The sequence below is a fragment of the Equus asinus genome, chromosome 8, assembly GCF_041296235.1.
Source record: "Equus asinus isolate D_3611 breed Donkey chromosome 8, EquAss-T2T_v2, whole genome shotgun sequence".
In the NCBI taxonomy this organism is placed as follows: Eukaryota; Metazoa; Chordata; class Mammalia; order Perissodactyla; family Equidae; genus Equus; species Equus asinus.
Window position 1 is genome coordinate 30272507 of NC_091797.1, and position 21857 is coordinate 30294363.

General features: G+C 57.3%; 1 protein-coding gene across 1 annotated transcript; it reads left to right on the forward strand.

Annotated features, from left to right (window-relative positions):
- The first annotated feature begins 644 nt into the window (after positions 1–644).
- LEMD2 (LEM domain nuclear envelope protein 2) lies at positions 645–18510 on the forward strand. The gene is made up of 9 exons (XM_014846295.3): positions 645–1527; positions 3202–3242; positions 6389–6464; positions 9565–9641; positions 10542–10621; positions 12264–12409; positions 13442–13543; positions 13621–13723; positions 16988–18510. The coding sequence occupies exons 1-9, from the start codon at positions 792–794 to the stop codon at positions 17136–17138; spliced, it is 1512 nt and encodes a 503-aa protein (XP_014701781.3). The 5' UTR covers positions 645–791; the 3' UTR covers positions 17139–18510.
- The last annotated feature ends 3347 nt before the right edge of the window (positions 18511–21857 follow it).

The following is a 21857-nucleotide window of genomic DNA, read 5'->3' on the forward strand; positions in this document are numbered from 1 at the left end:
AGGCTAGAAATGTTAACTGGATATGATCATACATCTAACGGTGGCAGAGTAGGGATTCGAGCGCACCCAGCCTAAATCCACAAGTGACATAGACTGTGTCTCTGGGTCCTCCCCTACCTATCTCTTGGGCTGGGCTAAGGCTGCGCCCCCGCGGTGGCTGCGATGCCTCCCTCCGCCGCAGGCGCCCCTCGAAGGCCGGCGTCTGTTTGTCCCGGGGCAGGGCCCGCACCCGCCAGCGCTCAGTGGCGGCCGCGACCTGAGGTCTGACTGGTCTCAAGGCAGACCTGGGTCTATCCACGACCCAAAAAACGCCTTCCCTGAGCGCTGAAGGGGTCACCCATCGGGCCCCAAGCACAGAGAGGGGCAAAGGATCCCGTCTTCCCACTCTCGGCAAAGGTTTGTCTTTCACCATTAAGCAATTCATCTATTAAATCAACACTTTATTGAGCGCCTACCACATGCCAGGGACCGCGCGAGGGGCCGAGGATTCAGAGATAAGCACCTCTTGGTCTGACAGACGAGGAGAAGGACTGAGCAAGGAGGGGAAAGAAAAAAGAAACAAGAGACACAAACCTTCGGACCTCCCCAATATGGCAGCCGTGAGGCCGAGTCTGACCTCCTCATCATGGCCGGCCTGCCAAGGCAGACGCAGACCTCCTCAACATGGCGGCCATGACGGACCTTCCCATCATGGCGCAGGGCCCCGCCCGCGCCGCCGCTGCCGCCGCTGCCGGCGGGAGCAGTTCCGGGTGCGGGGAGCGCCGGGGGCGGGCGGGGGCGGCGTCCTGGCCATGGCCGGCCTGTCGGACCTGGAGCTGCGGCGGGAGCTGCAGGCCCTGGGCTTCCAGCCAGGACCCATCACCGACACCACCCGGGACGTCTACCGCAACAAGCTGCGCCGCCTGCGGGGCGAGGCCCGGCTACGCGGCGAGGAGCGGCTGCGGGAGGAGGCCCGGCCGCGGAGCGAGGAGCGGCTGCGGGAGGAGGCCCGGCTGCGCGAGGAGGCGCCGCTGCGCGCCCGGCCCGCCGCGGCTTCTCTTCGGGCGGAGCCCTGGCTCTCGCCGCCAGCCTCGGGCTCGGCCTACGCGACTTCTGGGGCCTACGGCGACCTCGGGGCCTCCGCGGCCTCCTGGTCCGGGAGCCGCGGCCTCGCCTACCCCGCGCGCCCCGCGCCGCTCAGGCGCCGCGCCTCGGTCCGGGGCAGCTCCGAGGAGGACGAGGACGCCCGGCCGCTCAACAGGGCCGCGCCAGGCCTGGGCCCCGGAGTCCGCCGCTGGTGGGCCGCGTCCCCGGCGCCGGCGCGGCCGCCCTCCGCCCTCCTCGGCCCCGACCCGCGCCCGGGCCTGCGGGCGACGCGAGCGGGCGCAGCGGGCGCGGCGCGGGCCCGGCCCGAGGCGGGGCGGCGGCTGGAGCGCTGCCTGTCCCGGCTCCTGTTCTGGGCCAGCCTGGGGCTGCTGCTCGTCTTCCTGGGCATCCTCTGGGTGAAGATGGGCAAGCCCTCGGCGCCGCAGGAGGCGGAGGACAACAGTACGTCCCGGGCCGGCGCAGGGGAGGGCCCCGGGCGCGCGCGTGTCCGCCACCACGACCACCCGTCCTCAGCGCCCTGCTGCACGCTCCCGGGCCTGGGCAGCCGCCTCTTCCCTCCGGACTGGGACTTTCCCTCCTCCAGCTGTGGGAGGAGAGGGCGGAATTCCTGCACCTGCAATAATTTCTGTCTTCACTTTCTCCTGCTCTCATTTCCTGCCCTAGCCCGCCCTACTAACCTCGCTTTCAACCACGTGCAGGAAGCAGTGTCCATTCCTACTCACTTTTACCCCAACCTCTGGTTTTCCCCGTCTAGAGAAAGCCACTCCCCCCTCTAACAGTCCTCTCCCGTTCCTTTTAATTTTTTCTTTTGATCTTGCTCCTTCACATATTAGTGCCCATTTGAAGGCACCCCATGTTTCACTGCCCACAGATGGGATCTGGTTGGGGGCCCAGCTTTGCAGCACCAGAATGGCCACGGGCTCCACTTCTTTGGACTACAGGGCCCTCATTTGTCAGAAGGAGGTTGTGCTAGCCCTGCTTATGAGACAGGTGTGCAAGAACCTTTTAAAGAGTTTGAACTGATATAAACAGAGGTGTTTATCATTGCGGGCAGCACCCTCCTGAAGTGCTGTCAGGAGAGGGTCCTGTGGGTCAAGGACGTTGCCAGCCCTGCTTCTGTCCACACTTGGTTATGTGATTAGACATGCCAATCAGAGCTTTGCAGGACACAGCATGTTTCCTGAGTTGCTGAGGATTTGTGAGTTTCCGAAAAGGGAACTTTGCCTCTCGGGTAATTCTGGGCTCTGGTCTAACAGGAAACAACACAGAGATCATCTCTTTATCAATTTAAGTATAAAATGACACTGTAGCTCACCAACTTTTAACATTCTTTGCAAAGCATAAATGTGATTCATGCTGTTCCCAGCTTCGAGCCAAGGCCACATCTTTCCATACCTAGCAGGAACAGCCAAAATGCAAGGAAAAGTTAAATTATGTACTAGCTGGTGCAGGAGAAGCATGTTTACGTGTATGAACATGTCTGTGGGCATGGGGATCCCAGACTCGTGCACACACCAAGTAACGTCCTTACTATGAGAGCAGTTTCTCCACCTCTAGAGAAATTAAGCAGCCCCAGGAGTGTCCTGGTACCGTAACTGCACTGGTGACGTGGAACAGTATCCTGTCATACTTACTGCCGAGATGCTTTAAAACAGCAGCTCTTGGGTATATACTGGGATTTACCTGGAGTTCCCCTCTCGTGATGGTATTAATCCCTGTTTAACATACCCTTGTTTACAATTTACAGAGCCATCATGCATGTTGCCTTATTTGAGGCTAACTCCCTGAGTTAATCAGAGAAGTCTTTATTGATCCCATTTCACAGATGAGGAAACAGAGGTTCAGAGTGGTTAAGTGAGTTGCCCTAGAGCCCTTGGCTAATCATATTCACCTGGGATTTAGGACCTAGCTGTCCTAATTCCTAATCCAGGACGGGGAAACCTTTACATTTTACTGCCTGCATTTTAAAACTGCCTCATTTATATGACATCTTTCTAACCTCCACCCTTACGTTGGTAATATTTTACCTGCCCTGAATTTGAGACCAGTCCCTTTTGTACTCTTTTCCTCATGCCACACTTTTAATTTCCTCTGTGTTTCTTTTCTTGGTCTCAGTGAAATTATTGCCAGTGGACTGTGAGAAAAAAACAGATGAGGTGAGTTGGAGTTTCTCTAGCTTTTGTCATTCCTCCCAAGGATGTTAGCCTCCATCAGGAGGTAAACTTCCCCAGAAAAAGATCATAATAGCATCATTTTCAGGAGTCCTTCCCATAATGTACCAGAAACACATCGTGTTCTGTGATGTTTGTGTCAGACTCAATTGTGGCAGTGACGGAGTACTTGAAACAGGGAATTGAGCTCCCCAGATCCAACCTTGGGCTTGTTACGGAAGCGCTGCCATCAATCACAGTGTTGGAGACTTTGATTTCTGCCTAAGTCGATCTAGGGGGATGCGGTAGGTTGTGGTTGGAGGACCTCTCAAGCTCCCCGGCTTCAGGAGAAAGGGCTGGCAGTTTTTAAGCATGAGGAGGCCAGGTTCTCGGTTCCACATTGTCCCCTCCAGTAGTACATCTGTGGCTCTGAAAATGCCATGCTGATTTGAAACATCATGGGGGGCAGGGGGAGGATGGCGTTTTAAAAACATCTGAAGTGGAATTAGCCCTCTTAGTCTATAGATTTGTTTTATGAAGCTTTAATGTTCCCTACAAATAATATTTGGGGAAGGTGAGCAGCCCCATTCATTTATGAGTCATGAAGGCAGCATTAGCGAGGAGCTGGCTTGCTGGTACAGGTGGTAGTCTGGGGAAGAGAGGAGGCAGTAAATTTTCAGGTCATAAATCCTACCAGGAGAAGCCTTGTGCTGCCAGAGGGCATGACTTAGTAGTCTAATTATTAAGTGTGCAGTGCCAGGCCTCCCAGAGCCCAGTTCACGTCTCTGGCAGCCTGGGGGCTGGGAGAGAAGTGACACATGGTCAGCTCCGTGCCCCTGCATTGACTGGCACCCACGTTCATGAAGGGACATCCTGGTGCAGAGAACTGGTTTTATTTCTCTCTGGCTTCTGCTGTGTCATAGTTGGGGGTGTTTTATCACATTCATTTATTGCATTCATCTACCAAATCTCTTTTCTTCCCGATTGTTTTGTAGAAACAGATTCATACTAAGTTGACTCTGCCTTCCATCATAAAAACCACAGCTGATGCTTAGAGGCAGTGGCCCAGAAACGGAGGCAGTGGCCAGAGGGGAAACTAGAATTTGGAAGACTGAAAATAAAAACAGGAGAAAACAACTTTTCTGTTAGACTCCTCTGCTGATGTTAGTTTTGTTTGTCTTTTAATTAGAAATGGGTTCCCTGGGGTCTTTGTCTTGGTTCTTCCCATGTCTAAATGTGTCAGGCCCACAACTGAATGACAGATTTGCTCCCTGGCCCTCCTCCAAGCTAGACAGGCCCACGCCCCACCTGAGTGAGCCCAGGTCCCGCTGGAGCTGTGCTCGCTGGGCATCCTGGGTGCCTGTAACCTCAGCGCACTGGAAGGCAGGATCTGGCCCTACCATCGCAGGCTCTGTGAAGCTGGGACTTCACAGGCGCCCTTGCCTCCACGGAGGGTGGATGCGGGAACAGGCAGGTCGGGAGGCGCTTTTCTTGGCTCTGGTGAGGTTCTTGCTGGAAGTCCAGCTCCTCGTGTGGCTCCGGCTCACCCAGACCCGACGGGTGTCTGAGGTCAGATACACGTGTTCCTTGCCTCCTCAGCCGACTGCAACACTTGGTGCTTGTCCTTCTGCCTTTGTGCTGCTGAAGACGTGGGGACAGCTGGGGGTGGGTGTGTTGTCTTAATCAGGCCGTCTCGTCTGGTACCTTCTGTCCTCCAGTTTCCTTTACGTGGTATCAGCCCTGCTTTGCTTAATTTGGAACAGTGTTAATTGTTACTGCTTTTTTTTCTAGTTGTGACAGTAATAGATGTTTAGTGTAGAAAATTTGAAAAATGTGCCAAAGAAAAATCACCCATGATTCTGCCACCTAGAGATAATCCCCATTACGTTTTGGGGGCCTTTCCTTCCCATCTTACCTCTCTGTGAATGTTTGTTTACAGCACTGGGATCTCGTGTGTATTCCATTACATTTAACGCTTATTATCACTATTTCCCATACTCTTAAATACTCTTTAAAAAGTAGTTTGGGTACAGAACTCTACTAGTCGGCATGTGAGTTGTTTCTGAACGTTTGTGGTCATGTGTATAAATCTTGGTTACCTCATTTGGTACCTTGCAAAGGCTTTAGGGTCTTTAGGCACCATAAGGGGCCTCCGAGACTGTTGGAAACCGAGGCAGATGAGGGCAGCTAATGAGCCTGAGAAGGACTTTGGTTCCTTCTGTAGCTGCAGAGCCAGGTCCAGAACCCGGGCCCTCGGCCCAATGATAGCCCACAGGAGGCCCGAGTGTGGGACGTGGGCCTGGAGTCCCCAGCAGCACTCCACCACTTACGAGCTGTGGGATCTTGGTGGCCCGAAGTCTCTAACCCTCAGGCTCCTCATCTGAGAAGTTGGGGTACAGTAAGGATTGCAGCGAGGATTCAGTGCGTGCTCCAGTATCAGCCACTCCCACAGCACCTGGCCCATCGTCCGCTCTCAATGGAGAGCAGCCTTTTTTTTTAATGTTCTAAATCCAGTAAGTCTAGCAAAGTGGCATGAGTTCTGTCACAGGTGCTGGAGGACTAGGTATGCATATATTCCTGTTCCTGTTTTCTCATACAGATGACTTTTTCCCCCTACAGTTTCAATAGTTCTAGAAATTTTCCATTTCTAGGGGAATCGAGTCTCAGATTAAACATTTGCAACAGATAATCCACAAGGCAGACTATCCGCAGGCAGACTGTAGACGCTGGACTCTCCAGAAATGGACGGGAGTGACCCTGGGGGAGACAGGATGGCAGTTGCACAGCAGGTGCTTTTCCCTTCGAGGAAGCCAGGCTCCTGCGTTTCCCCCATAGCCACATCACCTCTGCTCCACGCCCCACTCAGTGTCCTTTATTCCAGCAGGAGCCGTGGGGCGGAGGCCGGAGAGCCGCCAGGATGGCAGACGTTTGGTTACTGCGTCTCCTGCGGCCCGGCCTCAGCTTTCGCGGTGTTCCTTTCAGTCAGTTAACCCTGTCCCTGGGCCCACTACTTGCAGAATTTGCTTTTATCTTCTAAAAGCCTGAGGTGTTCCTTGCTGCTTAGTACTGGCAGTGTGTCTGAGGAGGTAAACCAAACAGACAGATCCCCTCCCGCCCCCTCCTTGCTGACTGCTTGTCCTGTGCCCTTTCAGTTCTGTCAGGCCAAGCAGAAGGCCGCCCTGCTGGAGCTGCTGCACGAGCTGTACAACTTCCTGGCCGTCCAAGCCGGTGAGTAGGTCCGTGAGGCCGAGATTCCTTGGGAGCAGGTTGTGGGCCACTGTCCTAATGAGTTAGGGCAAGGCTAGCCGGCAGCCCACTGAGACACTCTGTGGTCATCTCCCCAAAGACATACTCAGAAACCAAGTCTCCCTTTCCCCCACTTCCCCACTCAGACATGAACACATTCGGTTCTCACATCCCCTTTAAGGGTCCCAGGGGTCCTGGCACATGCACAGGCCTTCCACAGATTTGCTCCCTTCTCTGCATGCCCCCTACCTGATGCTTTGAGGGGTCTGTGTTGCATTGGAAGGGGCCAGGCCCCAGATCTTCTCAGGGCCTCAGTCTCCTCATCTAACCAAGTAATCTTGGGTCTTTCTTTTCTTTTTTTTTTTAAAGATTGGCAGCTGAACTAACAACTATTGCCAATCTTTTTTTTTTTTTTCCTGCTTTATCTCCCCAACCCGCCGTACACAGTTGTATCTTAGTTGCAGGTCATTCTAGTTGTGGCTAGGTCTTTCTTTTCTTTACAAAATGAAAACCAAGTGCTCTGCTGTAGATGAGGCATTCTCAGCACCCTCGTGAAACAGGCCCTGAAAACTCCTCCATCCAGAAGGCTCCCCTACTGTTTTATTTGGTAAATGCGTTCCTTGAGGCCAGAGGTGTCCCCTGCAGTACTGTGTCCTCTCCCACACCTGGCGTCTCGGCAGCTCTCAAAATCACTTGCTGACAACACAGATGAAGGTCCAGGGCTTGTGCCTCACGTTAAATACACTTGACAGGGGAACCAGACGGAGCTGTTCAGTCTTAGGGGATGTCAGAAGGCATCTGCGGGGCCGACCCCTGTCTGAGGTTGTCACTGGGAAGTCACGGTTGGGTGGACTTGTACTGGGCCTCAGTCCTCAAGGCCAGTCTTGTGGGCCTCGGCTCTGCCACCTCCTCCCTCCTGACTGGTGGGAGACTGGGGATGGTCAGGAGGTGTCTGTGAGCTCCTCAGAGGGACAGTAGGAACTGGGGCCCACAGAGTCGTGGTCATCATGAGCACTTCTTTCGGGCCCAGTGCTTGGAATATGAATTCTGGCCTAAGGGTGTTCCAAACCTTAGTGACTCTTGTGGTCTGAGAACCAGCAACCTCAGCATCACTTGGGAGCTTATTGGAAATGCAGAATCTCAGGTTCCATCCCAAACCTTTGAATCAGAATCTGCATTTTAATGAGACCCCCAGGGGATAAAGCTGAGAAGCTTTGCTCTTAAGCTGTGGGTCCTAGTTAACATTTCTCTTCCACCCACCCTCCATGTGGTCCTGGCTTATGCTGTCAGGGAGCCCTGTCCTCTGACTAGACCGGCAGGGGCAGCCCTGAGGGTGCATCTCACTGAGACAGGATGCAGGGGGTTGCCGGCTTTCTGCTAGGCCATGCTCCCTCCCTACACCTCCTGAGGAGATCAGCTACGGGCAGGGCACTGTGCCGGCCTTTGTAGGACATGAGATGACTCAGCCCAGGCTCCTACTGCAGGCTGCTTGTGGTCCGGTAGAAGAGACAGGCCACCTGCCTCCCTGACACTGGGTGATATAAGATGCGATGAACTGAGAATCGAGAGGCCAGAAGTTCCGGGAGGCACGGTGCTTTTTAGCTGTAGCCGTCAGGAAAGCGACAAGAGGGAGGTGGCATGTGTGCCAGGCCCTCAAGCCCCAGCAGGATTGGTTGTGTCTATGTGGGGCAAGGTGGGGCCAAAGAGCAGGAAAGTACAGGGTCAGAGATGGAAGCAGTTGGCTTCAGGGGAAGGAGAAGCGGAGGGAAGGGAGTTGGGAAATGTCGGTTGGGCCAGGCCCCCAGGCTTGATCCCGCAGGCACAGAGAGGGCCAGGAGGCGCTTGAGCAGGGGAGTGAGTGCGGGAGAGCCGGGCGCCAGGAAGGCTAACGCGGCAGCAGCTCAAGTGGGCTAGTGTCCCTGCAGCAGAATCATGTTAGAGCTTTGTTGACCAAACATGGAGGAGACGGGGAGAGGAGGGAAACCAGTCAGGTGGCCGTGGCCCTGGCAGGGCAGTCTGGGTGGGGGCAGGAGGACGGGAGAAACTTGGTCTCAGTGGACCTAGAGGGCCAAGATCAACCTTGAAGTTGGTCTTGAGGATCTGGCCGTGTTGGGGGTGGGAGATGGGCTTCAGTTCATTCTCAAGGTTTTTTAACATTACCGTCAGCCACTTCCTCCCCAGCACACAGACAAACACAGACTGGCTATCTGAAGCCCCACGCTGTGCCGGGTCAAGAGCGGTCAGGCCATGTGTGAGGGCCCACGATCTTGTACGTGCACAGCCCCGTGCTGTCCCTGCTTTCAAGGAGCCTAGTGGACCCACGGGAAGGCCTGTGTGCTAGGTGACGCAGAGTGGGCGACAGAGAGCCAGGGGCTGTGGCAGACTGCCAAGTCCAGAGCGATTTGGCCAAACAGGAGACCCCCATGGGCTAGGGGTTCTTCAGAGGAGGTGGTCTGTGGGCTGGGCCTGGAAGGCTGTTAGGACTGAGGGGGATGCTCCCACCTCCACCTTTGGTGGGAGCCAGCTGCCCAGGGTGCTTGGAAGGGAGCTGCCCCCTGGAGCACCACACCGAGGCCCTGCTGCCCAGCACCCAGACACCCCCTTCCTCTTTGGGGCATTCTGGACATCTCTCCCAAGGACCCCTCAAAACAGTGGGCCTGGCATTCCAGGTCACCTGCCTGTGTCACAAGTCGAAATCCCTGCGGTGCCTGTGGCCTCCCTGCCGTTCTTTTTTCCCAGGCTGTGTTTATTTATAGTGCCATTCCAGTACCTTCCAGAGCTATCTGTCTGATCCTTTTAGGGATCAATTGCAAACAGACCTCAGTATTGGGCAGCTTTTTAGTCATTTAATGCAAATTGCCGCACTGCTTTGCAGGTCAGGTTTTAATGATCTGGAATCGATCCAAGCTAAGTGGCTTTTGATCCTGCCGCAGAGTGAAGATGCCCCACAGAAGCTGGAGCCGCCGGGCCGCATGCTCCCCATCAGCGCTGATGGCTTGATTCTGCTGCATTTTTTAGTCCATTTCAGAGTCATTTTTTTTCACCTCTTCTCTGTGTGTGAATGTGTGTTTTCTCCTCCTAGGTAATTTTGAATGTGGAAATCCAGAGAAGCTAAAAAGCAAATGCATCCCTGTAATGGAGGCGCAGGAACATGTAGCAGTAAGTAGGCTGCGTCGTCTCCACTCCCAGAGGTCCTGGGGCTTTTGTATTGATCGTTCAAGCCCGGCAGTGTTTCTGAGTTTGCTGTTTGGCATTTTTTCTTTCTTTTTTTTTTTTTTTAAACTTAGTTGAGAGTTAGGCTCCCTTGAGTTAAGGCAGCAGTCGGTGACTGGGTCCAAGGTGAGCTTGACGTGAGCCAGGACTGCTGTGCGGACGGGCAGCTCACCACCGACCTCCTGCTCTTTGAGCAGCTGGTGTGGCCGTGGCAGGTCCCCTTTCTTTGAGTGGCCCTGTCACTTACTCCTCCTTTGGTTCACTTTTCTCCCCTTCTCAGCAGCTTTAAGGACACACATTTACCCTGTCTGTCCTCTCCCCTTACGGTGACCCTGTAGATAGCTCAGGTGCATTTGATTTTCCGTGTGGCCTCAGTATGATAGGATTATGGAGCTGGCGGAAACCTTAGGGGTGCCTAGGCCAATTTTCATTTCACAGATGAGGAAACTGAGGCCCAGAGAGGGGCAGGGACTTGCTCAAGGCTGCATAGCTGGGACTGGCCACCAGGCCCCCAACCCCCACACTTTTTTTCATTTTACCCAAGATGAGCTGCCAGCTCTCCTGCCTGATGCTTTAGTCCTTGAGAAAATTATATCCTTTTGGCTGTCTCAGACCTGCATTGTTTTCCTGTGTGTGCTTCCACATCGCTTCCTCCCGTTATAGCCTCTTCCTTGGCTCTCGTCAGCCCCAGATTTCCTTCCTGCCGGTTTGCTGGGCATTCAGCGGAACAGGGCTTTGAGGCATGCATAGGACACGGCAAGGGCTTCCTTAATCCAGCAGCAGAGTAACGTTGCTCCACAGCTTCGCCCAGACGCAGAACTAATCCTCTCCCACCCCCTCCCACAGAATGTGACTGGCAGCTCCTCCACCAAGTTTGAAGCCGCACTGACCTGGATACTGAGCAGTAACAAGGACGTGGGCATCTGGTGAGTGTGGGCTGGCCATCACGAGGTGGCGGCACAGCTGTGGGCACCTGCGGCCACTGTCCTGACCCTTCAGCTGACTCTTGTGCTCCAACAGAGGTGTCGGGGGTCTGAAGTTAGAGGGCGGGTCTTCCAGCTGAGTTGCTGTGGGCTAGGCTTGAAGCTGGGCAGCCTTAGGAATGCGATAGAAGGAGCAGTTTCAAGATGAGACACAGAATCCAGATGTCAGCATGCTAGCCTTGTGTCAAGTGACTCAGTCTGTGCCCTTTTAGTTCACTGGCCCTGCACAGTTGGCTGGAAAAGGCATTTTTCTGCACTTCTTTTCCTTGGGTGCGAGGTTTCATTTGTAGACGAAATGATTCTGTATGTTGGTTTCACACAGTATGGAGATTGCAAAAGGAAAGACTGGATTTTATTCTGACCGGGCAGTCCACCTCCTTTCTCTCTGGGGAGCACTGTTGGCAGAGATAGCGAGCCCTTTCACCCTGCTGAAAGGCCCCACCTGGCTGCTCAGCCCGGGGGTGGGGGATGCGCCAGCCAGTGGGGGACAAGCCTGAGAAGTCCCCCTGCTGCAAAAGCACTCGCCTCGGCACCCGCTCCCACCTCCCAGGCTTTGTCAGGTCTCTGGTCCGGTTACGGCTCCTGATATTAGAACACTCTGGGGTTTTGTTCTCTGCCTCCCTAATCCACCCAAATTACTAATTCCATCAGCAGTGCATCCAGCAGGGGCCCCTTGGGCGCTCAGCCTAGAGCTTGATAACTGGATGCATGGCATGATTAAAATTCGTTGGCTGAAAAAAAAGAAAGCTTCCCTGAGTGGCTGAGCGATTTTCCCTTGTGTTGGAAAAGGCGGAGGAGAGTGCGGATTTTCTCCTCGGCAGCACTCGCTCGCTGAGGCTGCTGACGCAGAAGAGTGATGACAGCCGCCTTTTCACACTGGGAAAGGCAGCCTGGAGGGGGCTGAGCCCAGCTCAGATGATCAGTGTTAAAAGGGGGTCGTGAGAAATCAGGACACTTCAGGTACCAGCCTTTCCGGTGTGCGGGCCAGAGCATGATGCTGTCACCTAGCTGGAAGAAGGAGCAGGTGTCGGCGTTCCTGTGGGTCCTGACACGTCCTCACCCCGGGCAGGGTGGAGGCACTGTGGCTAGGGTCTGCACGGGGAGCCTGGCCATTTTCATTCCCCTGAGCCTCGCGGCGCCCCACGATGTCTACACTTAAACAGCTTATGTGCGTCCTCGTCGCCGAGGACAAGCATACCCTCCCAGACTCTGCCTTGTCAGTTCTTGCCATGCAGCGCGAAGCCAGCGATTCAGTAAACATTTCCATTTCTCTGTGCTGGGAGGTGGGAATCCAATTTACAGTTTAATCTTCCACACGCTGAGAGGGGCTGTCAAAGACCCGACAGAGGGGGACGTCACTTTAGTGGTAGGGGTTCAAGCCTGCTGCCGTCTTTAAAGCTTTATTCTTTCTAAGTAGCCAACGTGGGAAATTTCTGGGCAGAGTGCTATCAGGATACCAAGTCTATTTTATAAGTAAGGAGAGGGCTCGAGGCCCCTCCTTCCTTCTCCTTCTGCTTGAAGTGGAGCATATACGGCGGCTCCTCGGAGCTTTTCAACATGTTTACAATCCTGTGTCCTGTCTCAGGTTGAAAGGGGAAGACCCGTCAGAGTTGGTGACAACCGTAGACAAGGTGGTCTGCCTGGAGTCCGCCCGCCCCCGCATGGGTGTTGGCTGCCGCCTGAGCCGCGCCCTGCTCACCGCCGTCACCAACGTGCTCATCTTCTTCTGGTGTAAGTCCTCGGCCACCCTGCTCACCCCTTCCCCTCACCGGGGCTGCTCGCACTGAGCCCCTCCTGGGAGCCCCGCTCAGCTGCGCTCCTAGACACGAGTGATGGGTTAGAGAAAGCCAGGCCCGGAGAGTTCATTCCTGTCCGGTGCGCCTGAGGTCTGTCTACTAAAACAGAGGAGATGAACAAGTCAGCCTCTGCCCTGGGTCGTCTTTACCTTTGGAGATGGGAGGTGGGAGCGTGAGGATAACTAGAAAGTGTCCTTGACTCAGGGCAGGGACTGTCAGCGTCCCTCAGAGGGAGGCCGCCTGGGCTGGAGCCGAGCACCGTCCCTCCCGGGACCCAGAGTGCAGGCTGTGCCAAGTGGGGAGCACAGCAGGAGCTTGGCCTGATTCTACTCCTTGAACAATGTAAACATCCCCTGGGAAGCCACAGATACCTGAGGAAAGCAGGAAGGGCCCAGGGCTGAGCTGAGGACGAGAGCATAGGTCTTGTCTCCCAACAGCAGGGGCTGCCTTTGAGAAGAGAGCTGGGGTGTCTGCGAAGGCAAGAGGCCGAGTCACAGACACCGCTGGCTCTGCAGAGATAGCCGAGTTACAAATCACAGGCCATCTGGGCGTGCACACAGTCCCTCACCCACGCCATCAGGCGCAGACATCATTATCGGCAGCAGCATCTCGGAATACAAAGGGCCCCGGCATGTATATATGTATGAACGCCGTGTTCTGGTTCACGAGGGATGAGATGAAAGCCCTGCAGTGAGGCTGGGAGGAGCCGAGATCTGGGCAGCTGGGGATGCTCTGTGGTGACAGCCGTGGGAGGAAGATGATCACTTAATAGTCTGTCCTCCCTCCGCGTGCCCGTGTCCTTTGTTTCCTGCACACCAGCCCGGGACCCGCCACATAGTAGGTACTCAGAACACGTTGGCAGCTCACCTACAGCCTCCAGCACAGCAACTCACCCCAGTGAAAGCCAGTGAGCGCCTGATCGGCTGAAGGCGACGCAAGGGATTAACCGTGCTTTCTTCCCTCACAGGCTTGGCTTTTTTGTGGGGGCTCCTTATCCTCCTGAAATACCGGTGGCGGAAGTTGGAAGAGGAGGAGCAGGCCATGTATGAGATGGTGAAGAAGATTATAGGTGCGTGGTCCCGGGTGAAAGGGCTGCTGGCCCCCGCCAGGAGGTCCTCACCCTAAACAGTGCCCTCCGTCTTGCAGACGTGGTCCAGGACCATTACGTGGACTGGGAGCAGGACATGGAGCGCTACCCGTACGTGGGCATCCTGCACGTGCGTGACACCCTGATCCCTCCACAGAGCCGGTAAGTCCTGGGTCTGACTCCGCTGAGTGCCCCGCTGAAGGAGACCCAGAGCCTCGCATCCGTCACGGGGGCTGGGGGCCAGCTCAACCCCAGCATCACGGGTGGGGACATCCTCCACACCTCCTGGCTCCTCCAGCGATCTGCTCTTCCTGGCGGAATGCACAGACCAGGGGGTGTGGAAGTGTGGCCCCCCTCCTCTGTACAGGCGCAGCGCTGTTAGCGTTCATCCTCAAGAGGGTGCTTTGGGCAGCGAGTACCAGACCCCCTCCCCCAGGGGCTCAGGCAGGGAAGGACCTGACGAGTTCCCATGAGAAGAAGTCGGGAGTCCTGTGGGCTCCAAGCACAGCACAGTCAGGTCTCTGGTTTCATTTTTCTGTGATTCTCGTGGTCCTGCCCTCCATGGGTGTTGTTAGGTGGCTAGAGTTCCCTGTAGTCACAAGGTGGTGGCCAGCAGCTGGAGCAATGTCTGCCTTGTCACAGCCAGCAGGGCAGAGGTGGACTTCCTGTTGCTCTCATGAGCAAAAGAAGACATTTCAGGGACACACTGCTTGAGGCTCTGCTGGCCAGAACTGGTTACTTATCTATTCTCGAATCAGCCACTGGCAAGAAGGAGGAGATTGTTTCTCAAACATTTGAACCATGACCCACAGTCGGAAACCCATGTTACCTAAAATATCATGGTCCAGTTCTCACACACATGTGGACACACACACACGTACATGTAGTTGAAATCAGTTTCACAGCAGCGAATGGCGTCGGCTTCCTGGGCGCACAGCTGCATGGGAAGGGGTGGCAGGCCATTGTCACGCACAATTCCAGCACCACCTTCCACACGGGCTGCAGATGCTAGATGGATTCCTGACAAAACCAGGGGTGAGGTAGAGCCAGGAGGCAGCCAGCAAGGCCCCCCGGTCCAGCTCAGCTTGCGGGCCCTCCACTGCAGATTCTGCTGCAGTCTCCGGCTGGACGCCATCATCTCGCCGATGACGCTAAGCACTCACACTTGCTGTGTGCTGGCTAGGAGCCCTCTACAGTACAGACGCACTCGCTCCTCACCATGGCCCTAGGAGGTGAGAACAGGGGGTACCCCATTTTACAGATGAGGAAACTGAGGCACAGGAGGATAAGGAACTTGCTCAGAGGCCCAAGGCTGGTGGCATTCCTGTGCTCTCATTGCCAGGCTCTGCAGTCGAGGTCACCCCTTTCTGTGCAACACAAGAGGAACTGGAAGAATAGAACGTTTAAGGGCCCCTTTTAAATGTGAAGATGCTTAATGTTCATACCCACTGTACCCCCTGGAAGGTGGTAGGCAGGAAGCTTAGAGAGAGCAGACTGACTGTGGTGTGTGGCTTGTGCTTGCTGCCGGTCCCCAGTGTGAGGCAGCCACATGGCCCTCCAGTCCCCAGGGGAGGCCACTTGGTGTATTCAGACTCGCACCTGATTCCTGGCCCTGCCTGGAGTCGCCATGTGATCCAGGTAACGACCTCTATGAGCCACAGTTTCCTCCTCCATAAAACAGAGGGAACCCCATGCCTTGCGGAGGGAGGTGGGGACGAGAGGCTGCCGTGATTCATTCACTCAATACATGCCCTGCACACCGGCTCCGGGGGACAGTGGGGAGTGGAAGAAGCAAAGATCCCTGCCCTGCGGGAGCACTGCTTCCAGGGAAGGAGGGGGGTGACAAGATACGTGAGGAAAATGTGTGCTGTTAGGTAGCGGCAGGTCCTGAGGAAAAGGGGAGCAGGAGTGTGGGGGAGATGGCCCCCACTCCCTAGGTCAGTGCCTGGCCCGTGAGCCCCCATCAAAGGGCAGCCGTCACCGCTTGGGCTTGAATTACATGCACCACATGTGCTCCCTTGAGTCAGAGAAGGAAGTGGCGTTATAGCCTGTCTCGGGCCTGAGCCAGCGGGCCTCAGCCCTTGTCTGCAGCAGGCGGCCACCCTGCAGGTCCGAGCCCCCGTCTGTGAGCCCCAGAGGCTCATGCCCCATTAGCCCTCAGCCCCTTGATCATCTCCCAAGCCCCCCACCAGTGCAGCCAAGCTCTCGACACGTGAGGAGACCCCAGCCCCCATGGGCCCCGGGAGGGTTCATTTGGCTCTGCCCCTTGGACCCGGGCCTGCTCCTGAGAGGCTGAGGGAGCTCTCAGGAGCTTGCTGAGTGAGGAAAGCAGGGGGCTGATGGGAGCAGCTCACTCGGCAGGCTTGTCGTCACCTGTTAACGGGCAGCCTGGGAAGGAGGGGCAGGGGTGGCACCCTGGCCCCCACACAGTGCTGGCTGCCTCCCCTCGGAACCCCATGTGAGGGGCTCAGTCCCCAGGGCATGTGGGACCTTCGCCTGACCAGCCAAGTGGGGGCTGCTGCCAGCTGTGGGGTTTGGCTGGTGACAGGACCTGACCCCTGGGGAAGAAAACCCCGACACCCCACTTTGCCTCCTTACAGGCCCCCTCGGGAGCTTCCTTCCACATGTCCTCCCGGGGTGAACCTTGCTGCTCCCCCACACACTCGCCTTCACCCTCCCCGTGAGGGTCACGGGGGTGGTCTGCAGTGCTGACCAAAGGCAGGAGCTCATCAGAGGGAGAACACCAGAGCCACCCTCCCCGACTGCCCTGGAATCTTCCTGTCTAGTCTGAAAGGGTGGGGCGAGGAAATAGGGGCTGTCCAAGGGGATGCAAGGCCCAGGGGACCCAGCAGAGCAGGGAGTGTGCACACTGGCCCAAGGCCTGAGGCTGGCCCGCCAGGAGGTGGCTGTGGGTCCAAGAGCAGCTCCACCGTCTCGGCCTCCCCGATTGGATGCTTGGTTGGATGCTTAGCTCATCCACATCCCCTGAAGTGCCGTGGAGTTCTCAGCAGCCCAGTGGCCACTCTTTAATTAGCCCACATGAGGCATTAAAATGCATCCAGCCCAGCGGTGGGGCGGCCTGGCCCGGGCTGCCGCAGTAACAGGCCCCAACAAGAGTGGGCACAGCATGGTCCCCTCCCTTTGGACACCTGGGGATGCCCCGAACCCCTCCAGCCCCTTTCAGCTCCCTTTAGTTGAGTGCTTTTGGAGCAGACAAGGTTGAGGAATTATTTCTCTGTGGCCCAAGAAATTTCTCTCCTCTGCAGGGGTCCCGTTAGTACCTGCCGGTTTCTCCCGCAGCCAAGTCTGCGCGGCCTCTCGGAGCTCGGTCCCTTTGTGCGCTGGGCCTGCAGACCCGCTGAACTCTCGGGAGGGCAGGGCGGCCGGGGGCGGATCGCCGGCTGAGCCTGGCCTCTCTCGTTGCAGGAGGCGCATGAAGCGGGTCTGGGACCGGGCCGTGGAGTTCCTGGCCTCCAACGAATCCCGCATCCAGACGGAGTCCCACCGCGTGGCGGGAGAGGACATGCTGGTGTGGAGATGGACTAAGCCCTCTTCCTTCTCCGACTCGGAGCGCTAACCGGCGCGGCCTCCTCCCAGCCAGCCCGCGCGGGCCTGAGAGGGCGCGCCCGCCGGGCGGAATTCCGCTGCCTCGACGCCGCCCGCCCGCCCGCCGGGGCCGCAGCGGCTCTGGACTCCTCGGACGGGGCGCCGTTCGAAGGGCGGGCTTCGGTGAAGGGCGGAGGGGAGAGGCCGGGGCCGGCGGGCTCGCGTGTCCTCCGCTTGGTCCGACCCTCTCTGCCCGTTTTGCGGGCAGAAAAGGGAGAAGGGTTTGCTTTTCATGACTGGAAGAGGTGAAAGAGCAGTGGCTGAGTGCCCGCAGAGCACGCGTGCCGCAGGGTGGGCTGCAGCTGCCCCCGCGGCTGAGGCTCGGCAGTGCGGTGGGCGTCGCACCTGTGGGAGGTGGGTCGGGACGGCGGGCTGGGGGAACAGCTTGGTCCATGTGCCTTCAGGGGGTGTTACCTGGGAGCTCGAGGGTGAGGGCAGAAAGCCCGTCCTCCAGCTGGATTGGGCCTCTTCTATCCTGAAGGGGGAAGGTGCTAGAACTTAGAACAAGTACTGTAGAACTATCCAGAAACGCCGGGCCCTGCGGTCAGGAGCGGTGAGCTGCTGTGTGGCCTGTGGGAGGACCCTGGAGGGGCACAGGGCCCGAGAGCAGAGAGGGCCGGGGCTGCCAGCGTCCCTGCGGCCCGTCCGAAGCAGCCCGGGGCGCGCCTCTGCAGTGGTGCTTCGCACGGCAGCGGCCGGTCCAGGCCAGCCCTGTGGCCGCAGCCCTGCGTCAGGCCGAGGCGCCGATTCCTGGAGCTCGGGTGTCCCGCTCTTGTGGCGCGGGGAGGGCACCGTGTTTACGGCGGCGGCAGCCGCCGCGCCCGGGCGGTCCAACCAGAACTTCCAGCGCAGCGTCGCGGGGAGCGCGGAGGCCCTCTGCCCTCTGCTGGCCGCCGGGAGCGCGCCCGCGCCGCCGCAGCGCTGCCTCGGGGCCCCCGCCCGCGCGTGGCCCGGTGTCGGAGGCGGTCTCCGGAAGCGCCCCGGCTGGGGGCCTTCTTAGTTAAGTGCAGGCGCCTCTCCAGCAGAGCCCCATTCCCGCGTGTTCTCTGCAGGCCCGAGGGTGAGCGGAGGAGACGCCACAGCTGCGCCGAAGGCGTTTGCCACCCCTTTCTGTCTTATTGGTGTTTTTGGTTTCCTTAATAAAGCTCCGGTCTCCCTCTTTTGAGCAATACTCTCTCATTTCCTCTGATGCCTGGATGATCGGCGGGGCTGGAATCAGCGCCAGCCCCGTGGCAAGGAAACGGTCTCATAATCAGGCTCCAGCCGGAAGAAGAAGAAACTGCAACAGGCTTCGGCATCGTGGCTGAGACTGTTGGAGAAATAAACTGTTTATTAAAAATGGATGTGTTTCTCAGCCGTGGTTCTTTCCTTTTCCCCCCAAAGCGATGTATGAGGAACGGCGGTGTGCGGAGTTATTAAGCACTGGCTCTGGGAGGGGTCAGCTGAACAGAAGGCAGGGCGGCTGAGCAGGGGCTCCGGCGGGGCCTTCTCCGCACACCCGCCTTCCTGCCTCTGGGCCGCAGCCTCTTAGCGGCGGGGTCCTGAGGCAGACTGCGTACCCTCTCAGAGCCTCAGCTTCCGCGTCTGTAACACGCAGTGCCGACCCTACACTGCAGGGTGATGCTGGCCTGGTTCCAGTGGGGGGCGACAGAACCTCTTTCTTTCTGCCCCATTTCTGCCTTGCATTAAGGCCCCAGAGGCTCCCCTGGGGTGCCCAGCACCAGCCCTGGGAGGGGGAGGAAGGAAGGGCAGAGTGAGCTTGGTCCAGCTCCTCGGTAGCTGATAGTGTCCCCTAAGGAGGCAGGAGACTGATGTCGGTGGCAGACCTGTCTCCTCTGGGCCCCCACACTGAAGAACACCAGTGTAGCCTCGGGGACACACAGGGGTCCCCCACCTGCAGGGGCAGGCAGGGCTTTGCAGGGCAGCAGTTTGCCAAGTGCACTTCTGGGTCCTCAGTTCACCAGCACCACCTCTATCTACCCTGGGGCCCAGCAGGCATGTGGGGAGAGCTGGAGGTATTTGGGGTTGGCGCCAAGATCCAGCCGGGCCTTCCTTTTGCAGGGACCCCAAGGCCTCGGTTGGCCCTGGAAGAAGGCAGCCTCTGAGCCACTGGCCGCTCCCACCGCCCTGCTGCCACTGTCCACACCGGTCCCATCTGTGGGTGGTGACTGGCGCGTGAGCACTGGCCTGCTATCCTCCCAAAGCTGGAAACTTGGTGGGTAAATTGAGTCAAAGGACCCAGAAACAACCCAGAAAAAAATGAGCCCATCTTTCCCTTTTCTGTTTCTCAGTGGAAGAGTCCCCTCTGCCTGTTTGGTCTGAAGCTGAGAAGGGAGCTAATGCGGGGCTCTATTTCTCTGAAGCTGTTTGGAGAGCAGGAGCCAGATCAAAATAAACGAACCAACAAAAGGCCCCCGCCAGCCCGGCCCCTTCCTTTATGGCGCACGCTGTGCCCGCACAAAGGCCCGGGGTGCGGCCTCAGGGCTGCAGACGTCTCAGATCCCGCTCTGCAGCCTCCCTCGCCTTGGAGGGGCCCAGCCTCCCTTTTAAGCAGCTCGTATTTCACAGGGGACAGCGTGGGGTGGGGGGACGTGCCTGGGGAGGGCTTCCGAGGGCATCCTCGGGAGGGGGGGGAGGAGCTCTGCTGGGAAGTTTCTGTCTCTCCACTCGGTCCCTTCCAGGCGCTCAGACCTGTCTTTCCTCAGTGACAAACAGCACTCTCGGGCTCAGTGGGCACCGATAAAGATGCTTTGGGGGGTGAGGGAGGGAGAGGCTGTACCCCATGAATCTCGGCCGTGGAAGTCCACCCAGGAGCTCCAGGCCACCTTCTTGACTATCTGCTCAGGAAAAAGGTAAACACAGCCATTTGTCACTGACTTATCGTAAGCACTGTGCTAGCAGCTGTTCCCCCTTAATTAATACACCATTGACTTTGAACCTCAAAAAAAATCCCTCTGGTAAGGCAGATGTGTGGACTCAAATCCATTATCCTGTCGCCCCCCCAAAGCGAAGGGCCAGGGGAGTGGTTTGCAGTACGTCAATTCAGTTGTTCCAAAGCAGCCCTCCCCGGCAGCCAGGCCAGCCTCTCCACCCCTGCCCCAGAGAAAGTTCTGGAGGGAAGGAGAGAATCTGGACAGAAGGTCCCAGGATGCCCCAGGGGAAAGAGAGGCCCAGGGGATGAGTGGGGCTCACCATGCCACCTGCTGCTGCCGTGTTTCTGGGGGCGACTCTGCACCCAGGCGGTGGGCAGGGTGGAGGCGGGGACTCAGCATCATCAGGACCAGCTCTGCCTTTTATCAGCCGGGACCTTGGGCGAATGGCTTTATCTCTGTAGCAGGGGAAGTTATTGAGAAAGATGATAAAATTAGCCAACGCTTGACAGCATCCTGACACACTCCTGGTGAGCTGTAGCCCACTGAATCCGCACAACGACCCCACGCGGTAGGTGCTGTTCTTATTCCCTGCACGTGAGGGGAAACTGAGGCACAGAGAGGTCAGGCAGGTAGTGGAGCCAGGCTCTGAACCCAGACAGCCCGGCTCCAGAGTGTGTTCTCAGCCCTGCTCTCTTCCCTTCTCCAAAGAAAGGAAGGGGAAGCCACTCTCAGATTTGTTGTGCTGCTGTGGATTTGCCAGAACAAAATAACACCACCTTGTTCCAGACGAAGAACCCAGAGAGGCTCTGGGAGGCTCCTCTGACCTGCCCTCCTGCTCTCCCTCCATTCTAATCAGGCCACGCCTTGCTGCCCTCACCTTCACCTGGCCTGCTCCTGCCTCTGAGCCTCTGTACTTGCTGTTCCACCCACTCTGCTGTTCCCCCGGATCTCCATGTGTCTCAGCTCCTCCTCTCCTTCAAACCACCGTCCCCCTTTGGGGCTGTAGCCCCACCCTACCCATACACCCTCTGGGGCCCAGCCCTCCTTTATTTCTCTCCTAACACCAGACGTGCAACATATTTTACTTCCTGGCACACCTCCCCTTGCAGGTTGCCAGCCTGTCACCTGTCTCCCTGAAAGGTTCCTATCCCCCTCCCCAGGGAAACAGTGGCCACAGAGGGAACCAGTCTGGCTTGTCTGAGACGGGGAGGGGCTCTCAGGCAGACAGACAGGGAGGAACCAGCTCCCGGGGTGAGAGTGTGGGTATGTCTGCTGGGTTTCCTCACATGGACACTCGAGGACCTGCCAGCCACGGAATCGTATGACAGAAGGATCCATGGTGAAGACAATCTAGGGGCCAGGCCCCCTCCCCTCTGCCAGGCACCAATCCAGGGAAGCACCAGGATTCGTGTAAGACGCTGGTTGGGGAGGCCCTTGGTCAGAAACGTGACCGCTCTGCAGCCCTGGTGAGTGAGGGCTTGGAGCGGATTCCACGTGATTTCTAAAGAAAGTGATGGGACGTTTCTTCCCGTCAGAGTGTGGGCCAGTCCGTGGCTGAGGCCCCTGTGAAGTCACGGGCAATCCTCTCAACATCGCAGGGTGTGGGGAGACTCCAGGCAAACCAGGGCAGTGCTGTCCGCCACCGGGGGCCAGGCTGGGCTGCCCGGGCCGGTGGGGGGCCAGGTGGGGGAGCAAGAACCTGCCGGAGGGAGCAGGGTCTCGGGAGCGGGGAAGAGCTGAACAAGGTCTGAGAAGAAAGAACAGAAGAGGTGTCACTGGAGATTACAGGCCAATTGCTAAGCTGCTTCTGTTTAGGA